Source organism: Schistocerca serialis, chromosome 1, assembly GCF_023864345.2.
Source record: "Schistocerca serialis cubense isolate TAMUIC-IGC-003099 chromosome 1, iqSchSeri2.2, whole genome shotgun sequence".
Taxonomy (NCBI): Eukaryota; Metazoa; Arthropoda; class Insecta; order Orthoptera; family Acrididae; genus Schistocerca; species Schistocerca serialis.
In genome coordinates this window covers 872,179,775-872,205,027 of record NC_064638.1, presented here as the reverse complement: position 1 = coordinate 872,205,027, position 25,253 = coordinate 872,179,775, and the positions used below count along the sequence as shown (strand labels likewise).

General features: G+C 37.8%; 2 protein-coding genes across 8 annotated transcripts in view; one reads left to right on the top strand and one right to left on the bottom strand.

Moving 5' to 3' along the window:
- Window positions 1-25,253, top strand: part of LOC126486098 (tRNA wybutosine-synthesizing protein 3 homolog) — a 73,299-nt gene that overhangs the window by 43,681 nt on the left and 4,365 nt on the right. The window contains exons 4-5 of one of the 6 annotated variants that reach the window (XR_007588085.1): window positions 17,058-17,252; window positions 23,455-23,719. The exons of 2 other annotated variants lie outside the window; for them this stretch is intronic. Coding sequence is in view for 2 of the 4 variants with exons in the window: in XM_050108925.1 (XP_049964882.1) it covers window positions 23,455-23,475 (21 nt within the window). In the remaining 2 variants the exon portion in view is untranslated. Of the gene's footprint in view, window positions 1-17,057; window positions 17,253-22,993; window positions 23,720-25,253 lie in introns of those variants that run through there. 3 more of the 6 variants (XR_007588084.1, XM_050108925.1, XM_050108926.1) reach the window with 3 other exon arrangements.
- The window catches only part of LOC126486072 (uncharacterized), a 63,907-nt gene continuing 55,596 nt past the window's right edge, over window positions 16,943-25,253 (bottom strand). For both annotated transcript variants that reach the window (XM_050108922.1, XM_050108923.1), the window contains exons 3-4: window positions 19,077-19,186; window positions 16,943-17,875 (exon numbers count right to left, since the gene is read on the bottom strand). In XM_050108922.1, coding sequence (XP_049964879.1) covers window positions 17,220-17,875; window positions 19,077-19,176 — 756 coding nt within the window. In that variant the 5' untranslated portion in view covers window positions 19,177-19,186 and the 3' untranslated portion in view covers window positions 16,943-17,219. The remainder of the gene's footprint in view (window positions 17,876-19,076; window positions 19,187-25,253) is intronic.

Sequence of the window (25,253 nt, the reverse complement as noted above, 5' to 3'; positions counted from 1 at the left end):
TAGCCTTGAGACATTTTGAAATGGCTTGCTGTGTCACCCCCACTAATCGTGCCAGTCCTTCTTGAGTTTGACGCAAGTCTTCTCTCAGCAATGTCTCCAATTCTGTATCTTAGAAAACATTCTCTCTTCCTCCACTATGCCGGTGTAAGACATTAAAATCACTGTTCTTGAAACCACTCACAACGTGTTCTTTCACTAATAGCATCCTTACCATACGTACTTGAGAGCATGTGATGAGACTCAGCTGCTTTTTTCTTCATATTGATACAAACAGTAACACCTCCCACAAATGACGAGAATTAGGCTCGTAAACTGACATTTTCAATCAAGAACAGCTATATGATTCAGACCCAAATAGACTAACATTAGAATGAGGTTATGTTGAACAAGGTCCAAGCTAACTGCCTGACGTCTGCGATCTGTTTCTTTTGACCACTACTTACCGTTGTCACCACCTATTGACAAACTGCGGAAGCAAAGTTGTACACCTTGTAACTATTACAGGAGATGTTTCAGTCAGATTTTGGATGCTCAATAATACTATTTTAAGGAATAAATATTTTGCGTTAACAAAGTTCATATGTCGATAAATCATCACATGCTGTTATAATAATCTGCACACATTAGCCTTACTGCAACCCATTGACCACCATGGTAGACATATAATATTGGCACTCCCTAACTTTGTAATCACTTTTTGCTAAAACAAATACTTTGTCACTATCCTTTATAATTCTTACGGTTTGATGAGGGTCAACTGACAGTGATGAGGTCATACTCAGCCAGTACAATATTTGCAGCACATCTCCTGCTGCTACAACACAGTATCATTCACTGGGTGCACATGGCATGTTAGCCAACACAAAACTCCCTCAATTAAATTTTCTGTTGTTAGTGATTGAATGATCTAGCAGCCTAACCTTTTATTTTAATGATCATTACCTAATGGATGAGCTGATCAGTTTTTACTACTACAGGAGATGTTTCAGTCTGATATTGGCTTCTCAGTAATACTGTATTGAAGGAATAGAGGTTTTGCAGTAACCAAAGTTATGTAAGTTTGCACTATATGTAAAGCTATGTATTCTGGTTAAACACAGTAGGAGACATTCTTGGCCTAACTTGACCTGTGTAATGGACCGTGGATCCCTTACAGAGTGGTAATTCATCCACAAAGCTTTCTATGCAGATTCATTCATCATACAGATTTCTTTATTGATGCAAGAGGGGGGGGGGGGGGGGAATCCTAGGTCATCTGCCAGCAATCATGATGTTTCAAACATCCACCTAATTGGGTGAATTACATGATGGAATAAGGTAGTAGAAAGCTATTGCAGTTGTCCCAGTTGCCATGGTGATTGTGTAGGAAATAATTTTGTTTTAGTTTTTTGTCTCATCATGCAATACCATTGAAAGAAAGGGCACAGTTATGTACACAGGGGTGACATTATTGGAAAAAATTAGGAATTTAGGGAGCTGTACAGAATACATGCACGCAGTATAATATGAAAATATGATCAGTCATCAGTCACAACCATCAAGCTATTTTAGGAGTGTGTGCCCAGAATGATTTATGAAGAAACACTCACACAAATTTAGCTGTGGAGAAGGAAGAAGCCAGAGAAGAATTCAAAGGAAGAGTTATTTACCCACCATAAATGTGTAACTTTGTGACAGTGGCATTGCAACACATTTAAAATTTCACTCCATCCCATCCTCGACTTTCTGAACCTTACTGTTAGCTGTGGAAGAGTCTTAGAATGTGTTGCAATCTGGTTGTGGGAATTTTAGGTATTTGCACTTCGAGCCTGTAGAAGGTGTTGCTCCTTGTGGAGATCAGATTCCAGCAACATTGTGGATTAAGCTGACACTTCCATGTGCATAAAGGCATATAGGAGCAATAGTGCAAAGACAAGTAAACATTATATGTACAACATATTAGGCATCTGTTTGACTGAATACAAGATATTTGTGTTATAGTTCTTGATACATACAAAGTCACTTACCGTGGATTTGTGGGAGCAATATTGTAACAGCAAAATACAGTTATTTTTTTTAGTCATTATCTAGAGTCCTGTCAATTTATAAATTAAATGGAGTAGGCAATAAATAATGTCAGGTGGGGAAATCCATTAAATTTCAAGAGCGCAGCCACGTATAGTTTATATCTTCTTTCTCTTATATTTTATGCCGCATCTCTTTTGGGCATCTTCAGGGTGAGCTAACATGCTACAGTTCTTGTTCCGCTGTTTTAAGCACCAAAAATACAAGCACCAGAGACACTGATTAGCTGCAATGAATCTGTGGCTACACAGTCGATCCATCCTGGGATATTGATGTGTCATTATTAGCTGCACTGCAGTGATGTCTTTGAGAGTTTATTTAAAAAAGAAAAATGCCCAAATCCATGGTCTGTATAGGTTGAAACTTCCATCTTTGTAGATTAAGTTCTTCACTAAAAAAATTTCAGCTGCTTCTTTCACAACTGAGTCCCAAAACGATGAAGTTGATGCTGGAATTGGACATATTTATACCTCATAGAGTGTTTGGTATTGATGCAGTGCTCTGCCACAGATGATTTATTGGGCTGTAAGTGTCAGGTGTATCTATGGTGTTCCATGTATCTTTCCTGGATTGTGCGAGTTGTCTACCTGATATATGAAAGGCTACACTCACAGCAGATCTTGTAAACCTCAGCTTTGTGGAGCATCAAGTCATTTGTGACAGAGCACAAAAGGCTGCTGCTTTCAATGGAGACTTTTGAGTTTGACCAGGATCCGGCCGATTTTTAATGACAAGTTCTCCAAATGTGGCAAGAAAGTCAGGGATTTAAATCTTTCTATGTTGTCATTTTTGTTGCTTATGCCCACTTTACGTTTTATTTGTAGTGTGATGCACTTGCTGCAGAGAATACATCTTTGCTTTGAAAGCTCTCTTTAATTGTTTAAGCACAACTTGTAGACTGTTCTCATAGGAGAAGAAAGAAATGCAGTTCTCCAACAATCTTCCAGGAAGAGAGTGGGAGGATTAGGGGTGAGTCATTCCTTAACCATCACAACAAAGTTCTTTCTCAGTGCCCAGCAAAACATTTTACATGTAGTTGTGCAGCTATTGATGGAGAAATTGTGAACAAATTTTTTGATCTTGTTGAAACAGAACTGGAAAATATTTCCCCTGAAAATACTTAGAATTAAGATGAGACCAGTCTGGTGACTGATCCAAAACGAAAGCTCTTGACAAGGAAAAGTACAAAATACCTGTACCAAATCAGGAATTCATCAAAAATGTGCACTTCACTTATGGTTTGTGAGAATTCTGAGGGCAAGCTGTTACTGCTTCATGTGAATTATAAATGTGATAAATTGTTGACAATTTGGACTTGAAATGAAATGCCCCCAAAGGAACCTGGTTGAGTAGAACAGAATCTGTTTGGTTTCACCACAATACTTTCAAGGAATGGTTCACATCACTGCTACTTCCAGTACTGAAGAAATTACCAGGGAAAAAGCACTCATAGTTTTTAAGTTCACGCATTGCTATAGAAAATCTGGAGGTGTGTGAAGGAAATTCTATAAAATTCATTGCCTGGCTTCCAAATTCAATTCGTTAGCTACAATCTTTGGATGTTGGTTACTTCTGGTCAACAAAAGATGGAGACAGATAGATAAATTTTACACGATTGTAAGGAAACAGCAGCTGGGAATACATCCATTTCCGCTCCAAAAGATCAGTTTCCAGATCTGAAAAAGCTTCTTTCAGCCCTTGAAATAAAAGCTGGTGACTGAGTGCTAGTTTCAAAAAGAATATACTACAGTGCCCAATAAGGTGCCATGCAATAGATAAGAAAAACAGTAATGTATGTAGAGTTGTTGGTGAGAATTTACATGAGCATCTTAACAGCAAAAAAGTAATTTATTCTAAAGAGGATCAATATGTTCCTAAGTAAGGGTAATTTGAGAACATCATCTTTATTCATGGAGAAAAATAATGTAAAAGTATAAAGGGTAAAACTGCCACAAATTTACCTCCACTTACAAAATCCTCACTCCAGTAATTCTTGGATACTGTGCCTACAAAATCCTGCATTCCAGTGTGAATCCACAAATATATTACTTCAGATATACACATTACATAAATCACATAATGAGAAATCCATGAAACAGATTGTTGTGCGTACTCAGCAACAGTGGTCATTAAATACAGCACACCCAAGTAACAATGCAGTACACATTTTACAACATTAGCTGACCATTGTTGTATGTGCTGTAGTTGGTTGTATAGTAACATGTATTGAGCCCACCTGTGTCATGTTAATTTTAAAGTTTTGCATGTATGTACACCTCCCCCCATGAACCATGGACCTTGCCGTTGGTGGGGAGGCTTGCGTGCCTCAGCGATACAGATAGCCGTATCGTAGGTGCAACCACAACGGAGGGGTATCTGTTGAGAGGCCAGACAAACGTGTGGTTCCTGAAGAGGGGCAGCAGCCTTTTCAGTAGTTGCAGGGGCAACAGTCTGGATGATTGACTGATCTGGCCTTGTAACAATAACCAAAACGGCATTGCCGTGCCGGTACTGCGAACGGCTGAAAGCAAGGGGAAACTACAGCCGTAATTTTTCCCGAGGGCATGCAGCTTTACTGTATGATTACATGATGATGGCGTCCTCTTGGGTAAAATATTCCGGAGGTAAAATAGTCCCCCATTCGGATCTCCGGGCGGGGACTACTCAAGAGGATGTCGTTATCAGGAGAAAGAAAACTGGCGTTCTACGGATCGGAGCGTGGAATGTCAGATCCCTTAATCGGGCAGGTAGGTTAGAAAATTTAAAAAGGGAAATGGATAGGTTGAAGTTAGATATAGTGGGAATTAGTGAAGTTCGGTGGCAGGAGGAACAAGACTTCTGGTCAGGTGACTACAGTGTTATAAACACAAAATCAAATAGGGGTAATGCAGGAGTAGGTTTAATAATGAATTGGAAAATAGGAATGCGGGTAAGCTACTACAAACAGCATAGTGAACGCATTATTGTGGCCAAGATAGACACGAAGCCCACACCTACTACAGTAGTACAAGTTTATATGCCAACTAGCTCTGCAGATGACGAAGAAATTGAAGAAATGTATGATGAAATAAAAGAAATTATTCAGATTGTGAAGGGAGACGAAAATTTAATAGTCATGGGCGACTGGAATTCAAGTGTAGGAAAAGGGAGAGAAGGAAACATAGTAGGTGAATATGGATTGGGGGACAGAAATGAAAGAGGAAGCTGCCTGGTAGAATTTTGCACAGAGCACAACATAATCATAACTAACACTTGGTTTAAGAATCATGAAAGAAGGTTGTATACATGGAAGAACCCTGGAGATACTAAAAGGTATCAGATAGATTATATAATGGTAAGACAGAGATTTAGGAACCAGGTTTTAAATTGTAAGACATTTCCAGGGGCAGATGTGGAGTCTGACCACAATCTATTGGTTATGACCTGTAGATTAAAACTGAAGAAACTGCAAAAAGGTGGGAATTTAAGGAGATGGGACCTGGATAAACTAAAAGAACCAGAGGTTGTACAGAGATTCAGGGAGAGCATAATGGAGCAAATAAAGGGAATGGGGGAAATAAATACAGTAGAAGAAGAATGGGTAGCTTTGAGGGATGAAGTAGTGAAGGCAGCAGAGGATCAAGTAGGTAAAAAGACGAGGGCTAGTAGAAATCCTTGGGTAACAGAAGAAATATTGAATTTAATTGATGAAAGGAGAAAATATAAAAATGCAGTAAGTGAAACAGGCAAAAAGGAATACAAACGTCTCAAAAATGAGATCGACAGGAAGTGCAAAATGGCTAAGCAGGGATGGCTAGAGGACAAATGTAAGGATGTAGAGGCCTATCTCACTAGGGGTAAGATAGATACTGCCTACAGGAAAATTAAAGAGATCTTTGGAGATAAGAGAACGACTTGTATGAATATCAAGAGCTCAGATGGAAACCCAGTTCTAAGCAAAGAAGGGAAAGCAGAAAGGTGGAAGGAGTATATAGAGGGTCTATACAAGGGCGATGTACTTGAGGACAATATTATGGAAATGGAAGAGGATGTAGATGAAGATGAAATTGGAGATACGATACTGCGTGAAGAGTTTGACAGAGCACTGAAAGACCTGAGTCGAAACAAGGCCCCCGGAGTAGACAATATTCCATTGGAACTACTGACGGCCGTGGGAGAGCCAGTCCTGACAAAACTCTACCATCTGGTGAGCAAGATGTATGAAACAGGCGAAATACCCTCAGACTTCAAGAAGAATATAATAATTCCAATCCCAAAGAAAGCAGGTGTTGACAGATGTGAAAATTACCGAACTATCAGCTTAATAAGTCACAGCTGCAAAATACTAACTCGAATTCTTTACAGACGAATGGAAAAACTAGTAGAAGCCAACCTCGGGGAAGATCAGTTTGGATTCCGTAGAAACACTGGAACACATGAGGCAATACTGACCTTACGACTTATCTTAGAAGAAAGATTCAGAAAAGGCAAACCTACGTTTCTAGCATTTGTAGACTTGGAGAAGGCTTTTGACAATGTTGACTGGAATACTCTCTTTCAAATTCTAAAGGTGGCAGGGGTAAAATACAGGGAGCGAAAGGCTATTTACAATTTGTACAGAAACCAGATGGCAGTTATAAGATTCGAGGGACATGAAAGGGAAGCAGTGGTTGGGAAGGGAGTAAGACAGGGTTGTGGGCTCTCCCCGATGTTGTTCAATCTGTATATTGAGCAAGCAGTAAAGGAAACAAAAGAAAAATTCGGGGTAGGCATTAAAATTCATGGAGAAGAAATAAAAACTTTGAGGTTCGCCGATGACATTGTAATTCTGTCAGAGACAGCAAAGGACTTGGAAGAGCAGTTGAATGGAATGGACAGTGTCTTGAAAGGAGGATATAAGATGAACATCAACAAAAGCAAAACAAGGATAATGGAATGTAGTCTAATTAAGTCGGGTGATGCTGAGGGAATTAGATTAGGAAATGAGGCACTTAAAGTAGTAAAGGAGTTTTGCTATTTGGGGAGCAAAATAACTGATGATGGTCGAAGTAGAGAGGATATAAAATGTAGGCTGGCAGTGGCAAGGAAAGCGTTTCTGAAGATGAGAAATTTGTTAACATCGAGTATAGATTTAAGTGTCAGGAAGTCATTTCTGAAAGTATTCGTATGGAGTGTAGCCATGTATGGAAGTGAAACATGGACGATAAATAGTTTGGACAAGAAGAGAATAGAAGCTTTCGAAATGTGGTGCTACAGAAGAATGCTGAAGATTAGATGGGTAGATCACATAACTAATGAGGAGGTATTGAATAGGATTGGGGAGGAGAGAAGTTTGTGGCACAACTTGACCAGAAGAAGGGATCGGTTGGTAGGACATGTTCTGAGGCATCAAGGGATCACCAATTTAGTATTGGAGGGCAGCGTGGACGGTAAAAATCGTAGAGGGAGACCAAGAGATGAATACACTAAGCAGATTCAGAAGGATGTAGGTTGCAGTAGGTACTGGGAGATGAAAAAGCTTGCACAGGATAGAGTAGCATGGAGAGCTGCATCAAACCAGTCCCAGGACTGAAGACCACAACAACAACAACATGTATGTACAGTGTAATGTACATGTGTAACTGTGTGTTTCTTAATGTTTTAATTCATACATTACAATGAGTAGTGGGAGGAAGAGAAAATTTGTGTCATTGAATGTGAAACTGAAGGCTTTGAAAAAACTAAACAAAGGAGAAACTAAGAAAACTTGTTGCTGGTAGAGAGTAAGTGAAATGACAGTTGGAGACTGACATAGAAACAGAGACAAAATAGAGAAGTTTTCATCAAATAGCTGTTCTATATCGTCATTTGAATGGAAGTTAATGAAGAAATCAGAGTATGAAAAAACCACTGAAGCTTTGTTCGTTTGGTTCACTCAGCAAAGACAAAAAGGAAATCCAGTTTCAGTCCCTATTCTGCATGGAGAAGCTGTATTTTTTAGACATGAGTTAAAGGATGGTGAGGATGGTATTACTGCAAGTTCAGGATGGTTGGATAGGTGGAAGAAGTGATACAGCATAAGGCAGATTCAAATTTGTGGTGAAAAGCCTTCTGTGGACCTCAGATTGTTACAAAACTCTCTAAGAAATTAAGAAAAATTATACAAGGAGAAAAATCTTATTCCTGATCAATTGTGTAACTGTGATGAAAACAGGACTAAATTATAGAATGCTTCCATCTAAAACTCTAACCTTAAAAGAAGAAAAGGAGTGGTTAATAGTTTTTGCTGCATTGAATGCAAGTGGGGACCACAAACTGAAGCTGCTGGTAATAGGCAAGTCTGCTAAGCGTAGAGCTCTAAAAAATATCACTGCTTCTGCAATGCCTTTTTTTTTTCAGAGACCAAAAGATACCTAAAAAAAGTGCTTGCCTTCCAAAGAAATCTTAACACTTGGTTAAACTGGTTCACACAGCCTATGGACCAATGTGTTTTATGATGGCTGAAAAAAAATGTATTATTGTTGTTTGCTTCAGATGCTTCTACAAACAACAGAAGGTGAAGGTACCATTGAAGACTTTCTAAAAAAAAGAAACAGAAAAAAATATTAAAGACGTAGTTTATTGGATAGCCAATTCATGGTCTGAAATAAAAGCGGAGACACTGAAAAGATCTTGGAACCAGATTTTACAGAATGAAACAGATATGTACAGTACAGACAAACATGAACTACCATTGGCAGAACTGATGAAAAAGCATGTGGATGTGGGGAATTGCCGGAAGCAACTGTGCCATTGATCACTCACACCGAGAGTTTGGCAGCACTAGGTGTATCATTGCATTGTATTGTATTGAGCAGAAAGCAGAAGCTACTTCTTGCTTCTTAGAAGATGGCACAACATTGCTGCTAAAAAATGTTCTATTTTAAAACAAAGGACTATGGACAACTTCTTTAAAATGTAACTTATATTTTTGTAAATTGTAAATGTGTATCCATATATCTACATACAATACATGTATGTACTATATTGTTTTTTATTTATTTTTAATCATCATTGTGCTTATTAAACATTTATACATGATTCACCCATTGATATAGTGATATTTCCATATTCAATTTTTTTTGTGATTTGAGGTAGCCATCAGCCCCAATTAACTGGACTCTTAGAGTACCACCTCTGGTGCAATCATTGCATAGCTTTTTATGTTGGTATGACTACCATCTAACTGTCCACTAGGCTGAATGGCCAAGAGCAAAGTAGACCACCGTGTGGCACAACCTGTAGCTGAACATAACATGTTTGATTTCAATGGTGGCTGCTTCACAACCCAGGCATTTGGATCCTCCCCTCCACCACCAGCGTTTCTGAACTGCAATGATGAGAGTTATCCTTACAACACATTCCCTGCTCCTGAAATTATTTCAGCCTCAACCTGCGGTAACCTATTGTCCCCCCATCCTCCATCTAACAATTTCTGCCCCCTTGGTCTTATCACCTTCTCTCTATTTTCATCCCTTCATCCTCTTTGTGCGCTCCCTCTGCCAATGCACCTGCCCAGTTTTTCCCGCCATGCTCCTCTCTTTTTTTGCTTCATGCCCCACAGCCTCCCAATGCTGAGCCTGTTGACACACTAGCCCCTGTATGCTCCGCCATGCAGTGCTCTTCTCTCGCCCTACCCCTTTCCTGCTACCCCTTCCCTGCCCTCTCCAGATTGCTGCTTCTGTTTCATGTGAGAGTTGTATTCTGTTCCTTGCTGTCGGAGATGGCAGTTTGTGGTTTTTTCCCTTTTCGGAAGAAGGCATTGGCCAAAAGCTAAATATGTAACTTGTCTTTTTGTTGTTCGCGTCTGCAACTCATCATCTGTGCAGTGAGTAATGATCTATCTTTTCCTTATATTGCTAAAATCACTTCTACTCCACTATCCTGTGGATGAATTTTTATTTGAAATGCTGAGGAAGCAAAGGCTGTTGCACCCTCAGTTCAAAGGAGGCTGAACAAATGAGGACAGGCAAAGATTAGTGGAGACTTGTGTGTCTGTGAAAAGATGTATGTGCAAAGCATACAACAGCTACCTCCATCATACCCTGGCTAAAGATCTGGCAGTGAAACCAAAAAAATTGTGGTCGTATGTAAAATCACTAAGAGCGTCTAAGGTTTCCACTCAGTCACTCATTGACCAGTATAGTTTGGCGGTAGAGGATAGCACAAGGAAGGCCGAAGTTTTAAATTTTAAGAAATCTTTCATGCAGGTGAATTGTACAAACAGACCATTGCACAGAAACTCGTAGATGACATAGTAGTAAGAATCCCTGGTGTAGAGAAACAACTGAAAGAGTTGAAAACAAATAAGTCACCAGGTCCGGATGGAATCCCAATTCAGTTTTACAAAGAGTACTCTATGTCATTGCCCCTTACCTAGTTTTCATTTATCGCGAATCTCGTGACCTGCACAAAGTACCAAGCGACTGGAAAAAAGCGCAAGTGACTCCTGTATAAGAAGGGTAAAAGAACAGACTCGCAAAATTACAGAGCATATTCAGAGTTCAAATATAATAAGTTTCCCAGAGACCAAAAAGCTCATGTCCACGAATCTACACAGCTTTAGAAAGCATCATTCGTGCAAACCCAGCTTGTTCTTTTCTCTCCGAACTGTGGATGAAGGACAACAGGCAGATTCCATATCTCTAGATTTTCGAAAAGCATTCGACACTGAACCCCACTGCAGTCTGTTAACGAAGCTACATGCATATGGAATAACCTCCCAGATATGTGACTTGGCTTGAAGACTTCTTAGGTAATAGAACCCGTTATGTTGTCCTTGACAAAGAGTGTTTGTCAGAGACAGCAGTAACATCAGGAGTACCCCAGAGAAGTGCGATAGGAGGCTCATTCCATACTAAGTCATCCACCTGCCACAGATGTTTATGAAATGTCTATTTGAATTGTATGCATAAAGACAAGAAAATATTCCAAGTCTCATCCAGTTCTAACAAGTAGTTTCTGAGCTATCACCGTTTAAAGTTTTAGGCTAATTGTATTTCCGAGGGTGATTAAGACGTAACTAATGTGTGCATTCTTTTACAGAATTTGAAGCAAAATTGTTAGTTTTGCAGCTATAGCCTTGAAATTTTCAATGTTTTGTTCTAAATTAAACACTGAAACTGATACATCTAAAAAAATTCCTATTTATAATGTTCATTCATATAATAATACAACTGTGAAAATAACGGATAAACTCAAGTTTTATCTATCAGTTATTTTAAAATAAAAGATACATACATTGAGAATTTTACAAAATAGGTTTACTTACATTTGATTACACGAGTTGGCAATTATTCGTTTTCAAACAAATCCTTTGTACAAAGAGTTTTTGATGACTTTAAAGTTTAATAATTATACCAAGTTTATATGAAGCAGTATGTACAATAATCACATTGAAATGACCGTTGTTGTTGTGGTCTTCAGTCCTGAGACTGGTTTGATGCAGCTCTCCATGCTACTCTATCCTGTGCAAGCTTCTTCATCTCCCAGTACCTACTGCAACCTACATCCTTCTGAATCTGCTTAGTGTATTCATCTCTTGGTCTCCCCCTATGATTTTTACCCTCCACGCTGCCCTCCAATACTTAATTGGTGATCCCTTGATGCCTCAGAACATGTCCTACCAACCGATCCCTTCTTCTGGTCAAGTTGTGCCACAAACTTCTCTTCTCCCCAATCCTATTCAATACTTCCTCATTAGTTATGTGATCTACCCATCTAATCTTCAGCATTCTTCTGTAGCACCACATTTCAAAAGCTTCTATTCTCTTCTTGTCCAAACTATTTACCGTCCATGTTTCACTTCCATACATGGCTACACTCCATACAAATACTTTCAGAAATAACTTCCTGACACTTAAATCTATACTCGATGTTAACAAATTTCTCATCTTCAGAAACGCTTTCCTTGCCATTGGCAGTCTACATTTTATATCCTCTCTACTTCGTCCATCATCAGTTATTTTGCTCCCTAAATAGCAAAACTCCTTTACTACTTTAAGTGTCTCATTTCCTAATCTAATACCCTCAGCATCACCCGACTTAATTCGACTACATTCCATTATCCTCGTTTTGCTTTTGTTGATGTTCATCTTATATCCTTCCTTCAAGACACCATCCATTCCGTTCAACTGCTCTTCAAAGTCCTTTGCTGTCTCTGCCAGAATTACAATGTCATCGGCGAACCTCAAAGTTTTTATTTCTTCTCCATGGATTTTAATACCTACTCCAAATTTTTCTTTTGTTTCCTTTACTACTTGCTCAATATAGAGATTGAATAACATCGGGGAGAGGGTACAACCCTGTCTTACTCCCTTCCCAACCACTGCTTCCCTTTCATGTCCCTCGACTCTTATAACTGCCATCTGGTTTCTGTACAAGTTGTAAATAGCCTTTCGCTCCCTGTATTTTACCCCTGCCACCTTTAGAATTTGAAAGAGAGTATTCCAGTCAACATTGTCAAAAGCTTTCTCTAAGTCTACAAATGCTAGAAATGTAGGCTTGCCTTTCCTTAATCTTTCTTCTAAGATAAGTCGTAAGGTCAGTATTGCCTCATGTGTTCCAGTATTTCTACGGAATCCAAACTGATCTTCCCCGAGGTCGGCTTCTACTAGTTTTTCCATTCATCTGTAAAGAATTCGTGTTAGTACTTTGCAGCTGTGGCTTATTAAACTGATTGTTCGGTAATTTTCACATCTGTCAACACCTGCTTTCTTTGGGATTGGATTATTATATTATTCTTGAAATCTGAGGGTATTTCGCCTGTTTCATACATCTTGCTCACCAGATAGTAGAGTTTTGTCAGGACTGGCTCCCCCAAGGCCGTCAGTAGTTCCAATGGAATATTGTCTACTCCGGGGGCCTTGTTTCGACTCAGGTCCTTCAGTGCTCTTTCAAACTCTTCACGCAGTATCGTATCTCCCATTTCATCTTCATCTACATCCTCTTCCATTTCCATAATATTGTCCTCAAGTGCATTGCCCTTGTATAGACCCTCTATATACTCCTTCCACCTTTCTGCTTTCCCTTCTTTGCTTAGAACTGGGTTTCCATCTGAGCTCTTGATGTTCATACATGTGGTTCTCTTATCTCCAAAGGTCTCTTTAATTTTCCTGTAGGCAGTATCTATCTTACCCCTAGTGAGATAAGCCACTACATCCTTACATTTGTCCTCTAGCCATCCATGCTTAGCCATTTTGCACTTCCTGTCGATCTCATTTTTGAGACGTTTGTATTCCTTTTTGCCTGCTTCATTTACTGCATTTTTATATTTTCTCCTTTCATCAATTAAATTCAATATTTCTTCTGTTGCCCAAGGATTTCTACTAACCCTCTTCTTTTTACCTACTTGATCATCTGCTGCCTTCACTACTTCATCCCTCAGAGCTACCCATTCTTCTTCTAATGTATTTCTTTCCCCCATTCCTATCAATTGTTCCCTTATGCTCTCCCTGAAACTCTGTACAACCTCTGGTTCTTTCAGTTTATCCAGGTCCCATCTCCTTAAATTCCCACCTTTTTGCAGTTTCTTCAGTTTTAATCTACAGGTCATAACCAATAGATTGTGGTCAGAGTCCACATCTGCCCCTGGAAACGTCTTACAATTTAAAACCTGGTTCCTAAATCTCTGTCTTACCATTATATAATCTATCTGATACCTTTTAGTATCTCCAGGGTTCTTCCATGTATACAACCTTCTATCATGATTCTTAAACCAAGTGTTAGCTATGATTAAGTTGTGCTCTGTGCAAAATTCTACCAGGCGGCTTCCTCTTTCATTTCTTAGCCCCAATCCATATTCACCTACTACGTTTCCTTCTCTCCCTTTTCCTACACTCGAATTCCAGTCACCCATGACTATTAAATTTTCGTCTCCCTTCACTATCTGAATAATTTCTTTTATTTCATCATACATTTCTTCAATTTCTTCGTCATCTGCAGAGCTAGTTGGCATATAAACTTGTACTACTGTAGTAGGTGTGGGCTTTGTATCTATCTTGGCCACAATAATGCGTTCACTATGCTGTTTGTAGTAGCTTACCCGCATTCCTATTTTCCTATTCATTATTAAACCTACTCCTGCATTACCCCTATTGGACTTTGTGTTTATAACCCTGTAGTCACCTGACCAGAAGTCTTGTTCCTCCTGCCACCGAACTTCACTAATTCCCACTATATCTAACTTTAACCTATCCATTTCCCTTTTTAAATTTTCTAACCTACCTGCCCGATTAAGGGATCTGACATTCCACGCTCTGATCCGTAGAACGCCAGTTTTCTTTCTCCTGATAACGACATCCTCTTGAGTAGTCCCCGCCCGGAGATCCGAATGGGGGACTATTTTACCTCCGGAATATTTTACCCAAGAGGACGCCATCATCATTTAATCATACAGTAAAGCTGCATGCCCTCGGGAAAAATTACGGCTGTAGTTTCCCCTTGCTTTCAGCCGTTCGCAGTACCAGCACAGCAAAGCCGTTTTGGTTATTGTTACAAGGCCAGATCAGTCAATCATCCAGACTGTTGCCCTTGCAACTACTGAAAAGGCTGCTGCCCCTCTTCAGGAACCACACGTTTGTCTGGCCTCTCAACAGATACCCCTCCGTTGTGGTTGTACCTACGGTGCGGCTATCTGTATCGCTGAGGCACGCAAGCCTCCCCACCAACGGCAAGGTCCATGGTTCATGCCATTAAGGGTTTTTCCCCCAACGAAGCATTGAAATTCATGTCCCGATTTGAATTTCATGTCTTGATGGAAGACAGCAGGCAGACTGCTTATCTGAACTTTAACACACTTCTCATAACTCCAGAAGTGTTTTAGGTTTCTTGACTGTAAATAAAATAAAAAAGAGAAAACTACAACTACAGGAAAATCTTTGTCTCAGTATAAAAATAAATAATAAAAAATGTACTAATAAATTACTGTTTTAAGCAGCTGATCTTCCAAGTTATAGTTTTAAAAGCTTTTACTTCTATATAACCAATTTGAATTTTAAAACAGCCGTACTACATTTTTTGAATAGATAAAACTTGTTTTGATTTGAGTATAAGATAAAATTGTTATAACTCAGAACCCCACCAATTTTTTGCACCATTAAAAAGGTAGTTCAATGCTGTTTTCAAAAATATGTGGTTGTATTGGGTTGTTTGGAGAGATTTTTGCTATTCATAATTTTCTACGCCTACGTCATAATTGTGAAATAAACAATATTTTGAGTTTGTGTTTAATTTAGAACAAAACTGTGAAAATTTCAAGGCTATAGCTTCAAAACTAACTATTCTGCTTCAAATTCTGTAAAAGTATGCACACTTTAGGTACATCTTAATCACCCTCAGAAATACAATTAGCCTAAAACTTTAAACGGTAATAACTCAGAAACTACTTGTTAGCATTTCACATTTAAATTCTGGAAGAAATCCAAAAACCTTGGGTGTAATATCTACTTTTGGCTGGATGATTTGGCATGGAATGGCCCAGGACTGTTGCTATTTTCTATATACATAAATGATCTGGCTGACAGGGTGGGCAGCAATCTGCAGTTGTTAACTGTTGATGCTGTGGTCTACAGGAAGGTGTCGAAGATAAGTGGCTGTGGGTGGATACAAGACGACCTAGACAAAATTTCTAGTTGATGTGATGAATGTCAGCTGGCTCTGAATGTAGAAAAATGTAAGTTAATGCGGATGAATAGGAAAAACAAACCTGTAGTGTCCTGCTTGACACTGTCAGGTCATATTGAAAGAAGACACTGAAGCAATTCAGAGGCGAGCTGCTAGGTTTGTTACCAGTAGGTTTGATCAGCATGCAAGTGTTACAGATGTCCTTTGGGAGCTCATGTGGGAATCCCAGGAGGGAAGAATACATTCATTTTGAAAAACACTGCGGAGAAAGTTTAGAAAACCAGCATTTGAAGCGTTTCTCGTAGGGACTAAGAAGATAACATATGAGAAATTAGGGCTCATACAGAGGCATATAGACAGTCGTTTTTCCCTCGCTCTATCTGCGAGTGGAACAGGAAAGGAAATGAAACAACTAGTTGTGGTACAAGATATCCTCCACTACGCACTATATAGTGGCTTGTGGAGTATGGATGTTCATTGGATTTAATGTTAATCACGTAAGCCGACTCGTTCCACATCATTTTGATAAAAATTCAAATGATTCTAAGGAATGTGTAACTAATTTTCCTTATTATTATTATTATTTTCAGTTATCTTTCAAGTGCTGAGAAAAGATATTTCCAAAAGGTTTGTTTGATTCAATACATTTTATGATGATCCTGTTGTCCTTTGCTTGATACTCACCCATTTTCTTTAGCAGTTGCTTTTTGTTGTTTTCCTTGTAAAATAGTTTCTCCTCCCCCCTGCACAATATTCTTTTCCTAAAATTTTGAGCAAAAACTGGTAATTGAGTGTTATTTCGTCTGGTGCACATGAAAACTGACCTACAGTGTATCAGTTTAAGTGATATTGTTGTTGTTTAATATCTCGTTATGAGTGGACTTTGATAGACATAAAAAAATAAAACCTTTCATTAACAGTCAGTTCCCTATGAAACTGAAGGTAAATACCAAATATTGCTATATCATGTTGGAAGAGTTTTTAATTAATTGGCTTACGGGGCGTACCCATACAGCCATTTCTGTAGTGGAATGTCAAGTATGACGATAAGAATGTAAGGACAACACAACACCCAGTACCCGTGCGGAGAAAATCTCAGAATCAGCTGAGAATCGAACCCGGGTACCTTTGGTTAGCAGTACACTGTACTGAACAGGCAGCTACCAAGGTGGACATTGTTGAAAGGTCACTCACCCAATTTTTAACACACTCCCCTGCAAATTCACTCTCAGATATAGCTTGAAAACAAAAAGCCAAATGATACTCCAAAATACATTTTAATACCCTGTAGTCTGTATTTTTTAATCTTATGTAATTACACGATACATTTTAAATGTTTTATTACAAAACTTTTGGCACTAATTTCTTTTCAGTATCTAAAATTCCTTACTAGTAAAGCCAGTGAGAAGATGAAGGAAAATAAAAGAAGAACCATGAATTTTTTCTCAAAAATTAAAAACATTAAAGAGAAAGAAATTGTGAGAACAGAAGTACTGAATTTCTAACGACAATTTGCTTCTCTGAAACCCAGCTGGTTACTTCAGCTGCAGACCTTGTCTTGGAAACAGGTACAAATATAACAGTACAATTAAAAAAAGGAAAGTAGCTGCATAAACACACTTTTTCAGAAATACTTGTGTTGTACCTTTTACACTTCTAATAATTAGATTATTCATGCGAAATACATTTTTGCTCTCCACAATTAATTTCTCACGCATGTCTGCTGTTAAACCATTAGCAAATTCTTCCATTGCAGTAGCTAACATCTTTTTTAGTGCCGAGGGCTTTTGTGGATGGAAATCTGTTACAGAGTCTGAGTCTGCGTCATGCCACCAGCCTGCAGGTAGTAATTTTTCCCGAAAAGCACGTTTACGTCTTAGAATCTGACCACCAGACAATAATCCCATGTAAAGATGGTATATATAAGCTGAAAGCAGAACGGGATCTTCTTTCTCAAGTTTTTCAAGATGATGTATATATGTTGCTACACTGGCTCGTGGTTGGTAGTTTGGTCCACACCATCCTTCCCCAAGGTAACGTGCAAGATCACGTTCGAATGCTTCTCGGCGTCGTAATCCAGGCACTTCTAATTGTGCCAATACCGAATGACGATCCATTGCACCTTCCAGGAATCTAAACACTTCGTAGAAAACAAGGAGTCCATCCGCCCAGACTGTGTTGTCAGACAGTGCTGTGAAATAAAAAATACAGACTAAATTCAACATACTATGGATTTATATTCAATTACTACACTTTTTTTTAAAAAAAAAAAAATAAGAAAAAGAAGGTTGACTCACATTGAGGTTTTTTTATGGGATTGCATCCTTCTCTTACATATTTGGAAAAAAAACAACACGCTCTTGTGAGCTTAAATACCAAAAAATGAAAACCATTATTCAAAGATTCTTTATAATAGCTGAAAATAAGGATAAGGAGATGGGCATCCTCCTAAATTTACTGCCTGCACTTCATATAATTATCTTTGCATTGAAAACCGATGTGCACACTTACAGTTTGTGGCCCAAGGTTTGTGAGAAATCTGATGATATTATTAGTTGGCATTCTAAAAATGTTGAGTCAAGGTCATATTGGAATGAGGCATAATAATCTGCAGTGGTGTTATCACCTATGAAAAAAGACCCACTTCATTTCTTTGTCTATCAAATGGTGGTGTAGGCATCATATATACTGAGATGTTAGTGACAAGACAATACCAACAAAGTTTGAGGTGTTGTGGAAGGAACCTATGAGTGGAAACCCCTAATGACACCACAGAGTGTGTAAGTCATAAGGGCTACCCTTGGCAGTAAACTTGAAATCCACTGGCTTCAAGTGGAACATATTGTAATGGGATTTTATTATTCATTACTCACTGATAATGACAGATTACCAAAATCTCCAGTGGAGAAAAATGGATGTAGGTACCAAGTAAAAAAGGTAGTGTCACATGTAATTCAGCAGTTTGTAATGTCGTTGGTGGACGGTTTTCGACATGGATTCTTATTGTGACATAGTTACAAAACGTGTAATCCGCTGTAGTTCACTATAAACTTCTTTGCCTTGCTTTAAGCAGCAGTTAGGCAACTAGTTTCAGCTGTTTAACAACCATCTTCAGATTTGTGAAAAGTACATAGAAATTGTTTTTGTGTCAATAAAGGAGATTACTTTAAATGTTTTTTATAACTCTTATCGCAATGTGTCTATAATACTAGTTACACATCTTGTGACATTTTTAACACACAAATTTGCTAGTTAATGGAACAGATTGCTCCTGTAACCCACACATTCATTCAGATCTGAAGATGGTTCGTGTGGAACCAAAACTAGTCACATAAAAAAATGAGTGCTGTCTTCATGGACAATAAATCTGTCTTAAGAAATATTTCGCTTACCAAATGCAAGTTTTGCATTCACTAGTGCATCACTGACTGCATGAACATCTCTTGTCGCAGCTCGCATCTGCTTGCAGAAAGATAAAGCAATGTCACCCATGGTGGTCTCCCTGCGACAAGAAAACAAAAAATTATTTGACAAAATTCAACAAATTGCAGAATATCATCTTTAATTAGAATGCAGTATGTTAACAATGAAAAACAGACATGATAACAATAAAGTGTTCGTCTTAGTAACACATTTTAGTCGAATCAGTGTGTCATAAATTGGATAGCTAAAGATACAGTGAAGTTCATCAATCCTTCATGGTTGAGACATGTAAAATGTGGTGAAATAAACGTAAAAATGATGTTTATCTTCACATCTCACACTATTTTATTATAATGGCATGTAGATACCAGATCGGATTTTTGATAAATGCCAAGCTTACTTTCCCATGTGCAAAAATCATAGCAGTTAAATTTAATTAAAGAAGTAAAAATAAACCTGTTGTTTGAATATTACAGTTATTTACTAGGCTTCTTCCTAGTGGAGATTGTATGTATTTGCCTTCCTCCAGCCTTTGAACTGGCACTCAATCAGCCAGTTACACAACAGGGACGTGCAGTTTAATGCAGACTCCAAATCATGGTGCAACTTGGAATTGTTCACACTGATGAATCCAAAGGTGAAAGAACATTAAGAGAATCATAAAGATTGGATTTTTTGAAATTCATGTGTGCACATTATACAATTAGTTTTGTCATCCAGCACCAGTGGGAAGTGATTAATTTTGAATTAAGTACTTGCTACACAACTACTGGTGTCTTGAAGAGCCACAGTGTTCATAACATAACTATTTATTAATGAAGGTAACACAAGGCAGGAACACATGTCAAGATAGACTAACAGTTGATAGCAGCTTAAGAAATTTTTAAAGTGTGTTCATCATGATACAGAAAACAAAAAAAATGTACTATAGACAGGTCCTGATGGACTTGTTTAGAATTCCTACCATAAAATGTACTGTTGTTACTAAGTTAGAGGTAATTATGACTCTCTGAATCCAAATTGATGAGTGCTATCTCTTATGTATAATGCACACATCGCTAATTTTTCCCTCTATGGATGAGCTTGAAATATGGCTTCCCGGCTAAGACACAAGTTGAAACTGTGGTCACTATTTTTTTTTATTTACTTAAATTTGCCATATTTCGTTACAGTACCTTTTCCGTTAGGCGTTTGCAAGGCGATATTAGTCTTGGCTTCAGTTGTCTAAGTATGATTCCACAATGCATCTATGTCAGCTGCAGAAATGACGTGGTTCAACGTGTTTCTCTCATTTTGGTGTTTCAAATACAGTTTCTTCAAATGTAGTTAATTCAAAATTATTTATGACTGCGACCTTCACATTGTTCTTCCGTCAACACACACCAAGAGTTAGCTGCCGACTGACTATAGTCAAAGACGACTCCAACGTCAAAGATATTTTACACAATTCACAAGTTTCCACTTGTAATCAGTCTCTTTGCTATTCTTCAATACATTTTCTAATAGTAATCAATATGCTTTTACTCTCAAAAACAGAAGTAAATTAACATATAATAAGACAAATTATAATAAATTCTGACAAAAATATAAGAAAAGATTTACAATTCGGTATCGACAAATACGGTAAAAAAAATAACATCTCCCAGATCCATTACAAGCTCGACAAATTTGTAACGCTTAAAATCCATTGCTGTATATGCATAGCGAGAATTATTTTCTTGCAGTCATCATTCACAGTAAATTCATTATGATTCAGACTAAAAGTATGGTATATTACAGTGCTCTATGAGAATTTCTTCAGCCAGCGGAACAGCTGCATCTCGGAAGTTTGGCATGGATGCAGGTGTGTCATCTGTTGATATTTATTATTGCTGATCTTGGAAAATGGAACTGATCAACTTTAAATAAATATTACGTGATGGAGGAAATTTGGAAATATATCTGGATAAAAAGATGATTACAGTTAGACATTGTTCTTAGAACTTCTGAGCATAGTTTTTGAAAATTACAAATTTGTTAACTTCAGCTTTTGCAGGTGAATTTTAGGTAATGACTCAAAGCTAATTCCCCAAAAGGTTGTTTGTTCAGTGAGTGTTGGGCACTGGCCAAAAGTCCGTCAGTTATCTGCCAGATGTGTAATGTTAATTTGTGCATTGAGAAGAAGCCACTACATAACAAACTATATAAACATGACGTAATGCATTTATTATCAGTATATGTTTATTGTGACCCTTAAGTATCACAAATCAGCATTTACATTTCTTTTTTTAAAATTTTTTTGTCTTTTATTGATTCGTAATTCTATCCATAGAGGTTTAATTGTTTGCCAGTGGTGTTCAGATCTGAGATCCGGCGCTAGTTGGAGCTGTCTAGTTCTTTTTAAGAACATTTCTTTATATCTGACCTGAGACATAATTGTTGATACTAGATATAATGCAGGCAACTAATAGACTTTTTAATGCTTCAGATTTCCACAATTATTGGTATATAGAGGTATGTAGTTACTGGGTTAGGGACTACTGAATCTGCTGTAGAAATATGGACATGAAAGTGTAAATAGTTAATCCTAAGAATAATATACTCTTTACAGGACGAATAAATCCACTGCAGTTACACTTGGCAAATCATTTATTTGTATAAAATCATACACATGACCCAGGTTTCAAGATGTAAATCCTATCTTCAAACACTGCAAAAAAAAAAAAACACACACACACACACACACACACACACACACGAGATTCTTCATAAAATTGATTGACATTAAAAGGGCCCATACAATTGTGAACATCAGGTTATACCTTCATTGTGTACGAGAAAGCTGTAGCAGTTATGTGAAAAAAATCCAGCAAATTTATCAAGGAGCATACGTGATCTCATTAAAAAAAAGCTGTAGAATGTGAACCTCAAAAGTAGCTTACCATGTAAGTGTCCAGCATGACACATATCGTGGAAGCCCAGCAAGACCAGTCAACAGACTGCTGTGTGAACTGCAGTGAGACTTCCGTGTACACATGTTTCTGAGAGAGGCCACCCGGAACTAAAACCAATGGCGGGAGGGACCTCCAAAGAAAAATCATAACCAACAACATGGTCGCGCCCCATGTTTCCTCCTAAACACCGCCCGCTACTAATAGCACTAAAACCACCTTAGCATTAGGTAAGATAGGCCTAGTACAGAGCAGACAAAAAAGCAAGACATGCAATGTATGATGCAATTGTCAAGAAATAAAAATAATGAAACTGTTCGACAAAATACAAAATTAATAAAACCATAGTATAAAATATAAGAGGAAGCCAAACCAACATATGATTTTATCCAAATAAAGGATTTGTCAAGTAAAACTTAAGTGGATTTATTCATCATGAAAAATCCTAAACAGAACTACAGTATTATTCTTAATAAAGTAAGAATGATTGTTTCCATTACTTATGTTTAATTTTTTGCTTATTGTATGGATTAAGCTTGTGATGTGGAATGTATCACACAGTTTACAATGCTGATACAGTCTACAGTAAAAATAAGGCTACAAGCTAATCATATACTGTAGATATTTCTATAGCATTATGTAAATCTAATTTAAAAACAGTCATGTAGTTGTTGTTGCAGCACTCAAATTTTAATTTGAAAGGAAGCAAGTGCAAAGAATCTTACTCGTATTCCCTGAAGCAGGATATGCTCTTACAATTAATTAAGCTGCCCTTACAATTAATTAAGCTGTGTAAATTTAGCAGCTTTTTTCATGTTGCTTTCTTAAAAAGATGACCAAATGCAGTAAAAAAAAAGTTTAAAATTCTTTTCATCAGTTGATGACCACCTTTGTGCTGTAGTGATGCTGGCCACTTTGACATGGAAGTCTCTATTTTGACTCTGTAACCATTTCAGATTTTTTTGAAGACGTAGCGACTGGAATTCCATCTACTCAGCCACAGTAAGACAACTGAGCTCCAATAAATAAGCAGTGGCATTGATGCACAAGTAACTGAAGTAATGTCAAGTCAGAAGATTTGATTGAGACTGTGATCTATGCATAATGTATCTATTTTATAATGAGTTAAAAATGTTACTCCAGGAATTCTTACAATGTGTTTTCAGAGAACTAATCATTCCATCTTATTTTCTGCTAAATCGTATATATTACTTCCTAATTTCCCTTCAGGGGAAGCATATAAATTTAAAAAAAAAAAAATGGCTGGTAACTAGATAATAGAACTAGATTGGTTTGTGATTCTACACATTAGCAGAAATGTTACTTTATTCTGTGTGCAGAATCTTTATATTATAGTTTTCTGATTATCAAAGTAATAGCCCAGGGAAATACATGGATGAAACTATTTTCTTGACAGATAAGGAGGGAAATGCTGTAATATCAAGTTATCAAGAAAACGTCTCTGACATTACAAGGGCAAGTTTTCACAACAAGGATTACATTTTTAGGATTGAAATAATGCAGCACAGCTCATTTATGGCCTCAGATAACGAAGGAAACCCCATGAAGAAGAAACTGTCCCATAACTGTAGTGATGGTTGTCAGAGTAATTAAAATATCTGCCTATAGTTTCTTATATTTGAAATGTGTATTTTGTGTAATAAAACACCAGTTTTTGTTCAGCTCTTCATTATTGATTAGTACCTGAATTTAACACATTCAACACTATGCGTGTGTGCCATACGGGCGCGCACGTTTGGGCCGTATGGGCGCGCCACTTTTGCATTTGCTGAAATGTGTTTTTCACCGTGCTATATGGCTGGTGGCTGTAAGATAACTGCATTCTGTGTATCAGTTGTATGAGAAGAATATCTGTCATTATAGCTCTCAGTTCTTTGATGACATTTTCACTTGGCGCGCAACCATAAATTTGTGCTTATGTATGAGCGTTTTGAGTGAAATTAACGGTAGAGACCTGTGGGAAAGTGAAGTTCTTGACATTTTATTCAGACGACAGAAATTACGAGCCAGAAAGTGTTTCAAGTGACGAATCAGGTAAAGTTTTTTTTTTTTTCCCCCCCCCCCCCCTCTCTCTTTTGGTTACTAATGCACACGGAAAATTTGTAAAGAAAACACACTGTCTTTTCTTTTTATCAAATTTGAATTATGGTTTTCCATTAGAAAAGGAGCTACAAATGTTACAGCAACAAATGCAGCAGTAGGCCTTCCTCAACACAATGCTGACAACTTGGCGGGAGCACAACCTCAGCTTCCAATATTTCAGTTGGAGTCTGCAGCCACTTGTTTGTGAAAAGGGACTGATGGTTACAACTGTTTTTTGAACTTTTTAGTGATGGTGTTAAGTGAAACAAAGACAGACAAACATGTAGGTACAAAAACTGGCGAAATTAAATAAAAAAGAACTCTATGTGGCACAAATGGGATCCAGTACACGAAATATATGGTTTTTTTGCAACTGTTTTGCATATGTGTGTCGTGAAGTTACCAAAACTTAGTGACTATTGGTCAACTGATCCATTTTTACAAATTGGCGTTGCGAGTCAATTGTTGAGCTGTGATAGGTTTTCCGGTATTATGTTCACGTAGCATGCCAATGATAACTCAACATACACAAAAAAGGAGGAAAACGACGGTCCTCTTGATAAAATTAGACCTGTGTTCAACTTCTTTGTCGACATGTGTAGATCCAGTTTCATGTCATACGAAAATTTGACTATAGATGAAGGTATTTGTCCATTTAGCGGACATGTTGGCTTTAGGGTTTACATGAAAAATAAACCCAATAAATATGGCATGAAGCTTTATGCACTTCATAATGCTGCAACAGGCTACATCCTGGACTTCGATGTCTACAGAGGCTCATCAAGGAGTACTGACAACCGTATTCCAGCATTAGTAGACAGACTCTGTTCTCCATATTATGGTAAAGGCCGCTGTATTTACATGGGCAGGTATTACATTAATGTTCCTCTGCTGAAGATGATGTGGGAGAAGAATACATTAGCTGTTGAAACTGTAATGAAAAACAGAAAAGGCTTACCAGAACAAGGAATCTGAAGCAAAATGAAATGATATTTTGGAGGAATGGGCCCATTCTAGCGCTGTGGAAAAATAAGTGTGATGCACACTGTCTATCCACAAAACATCAGGTTACCACCAAAGATGTTCCAGTACATTCAAAAGGTGGTATTACAA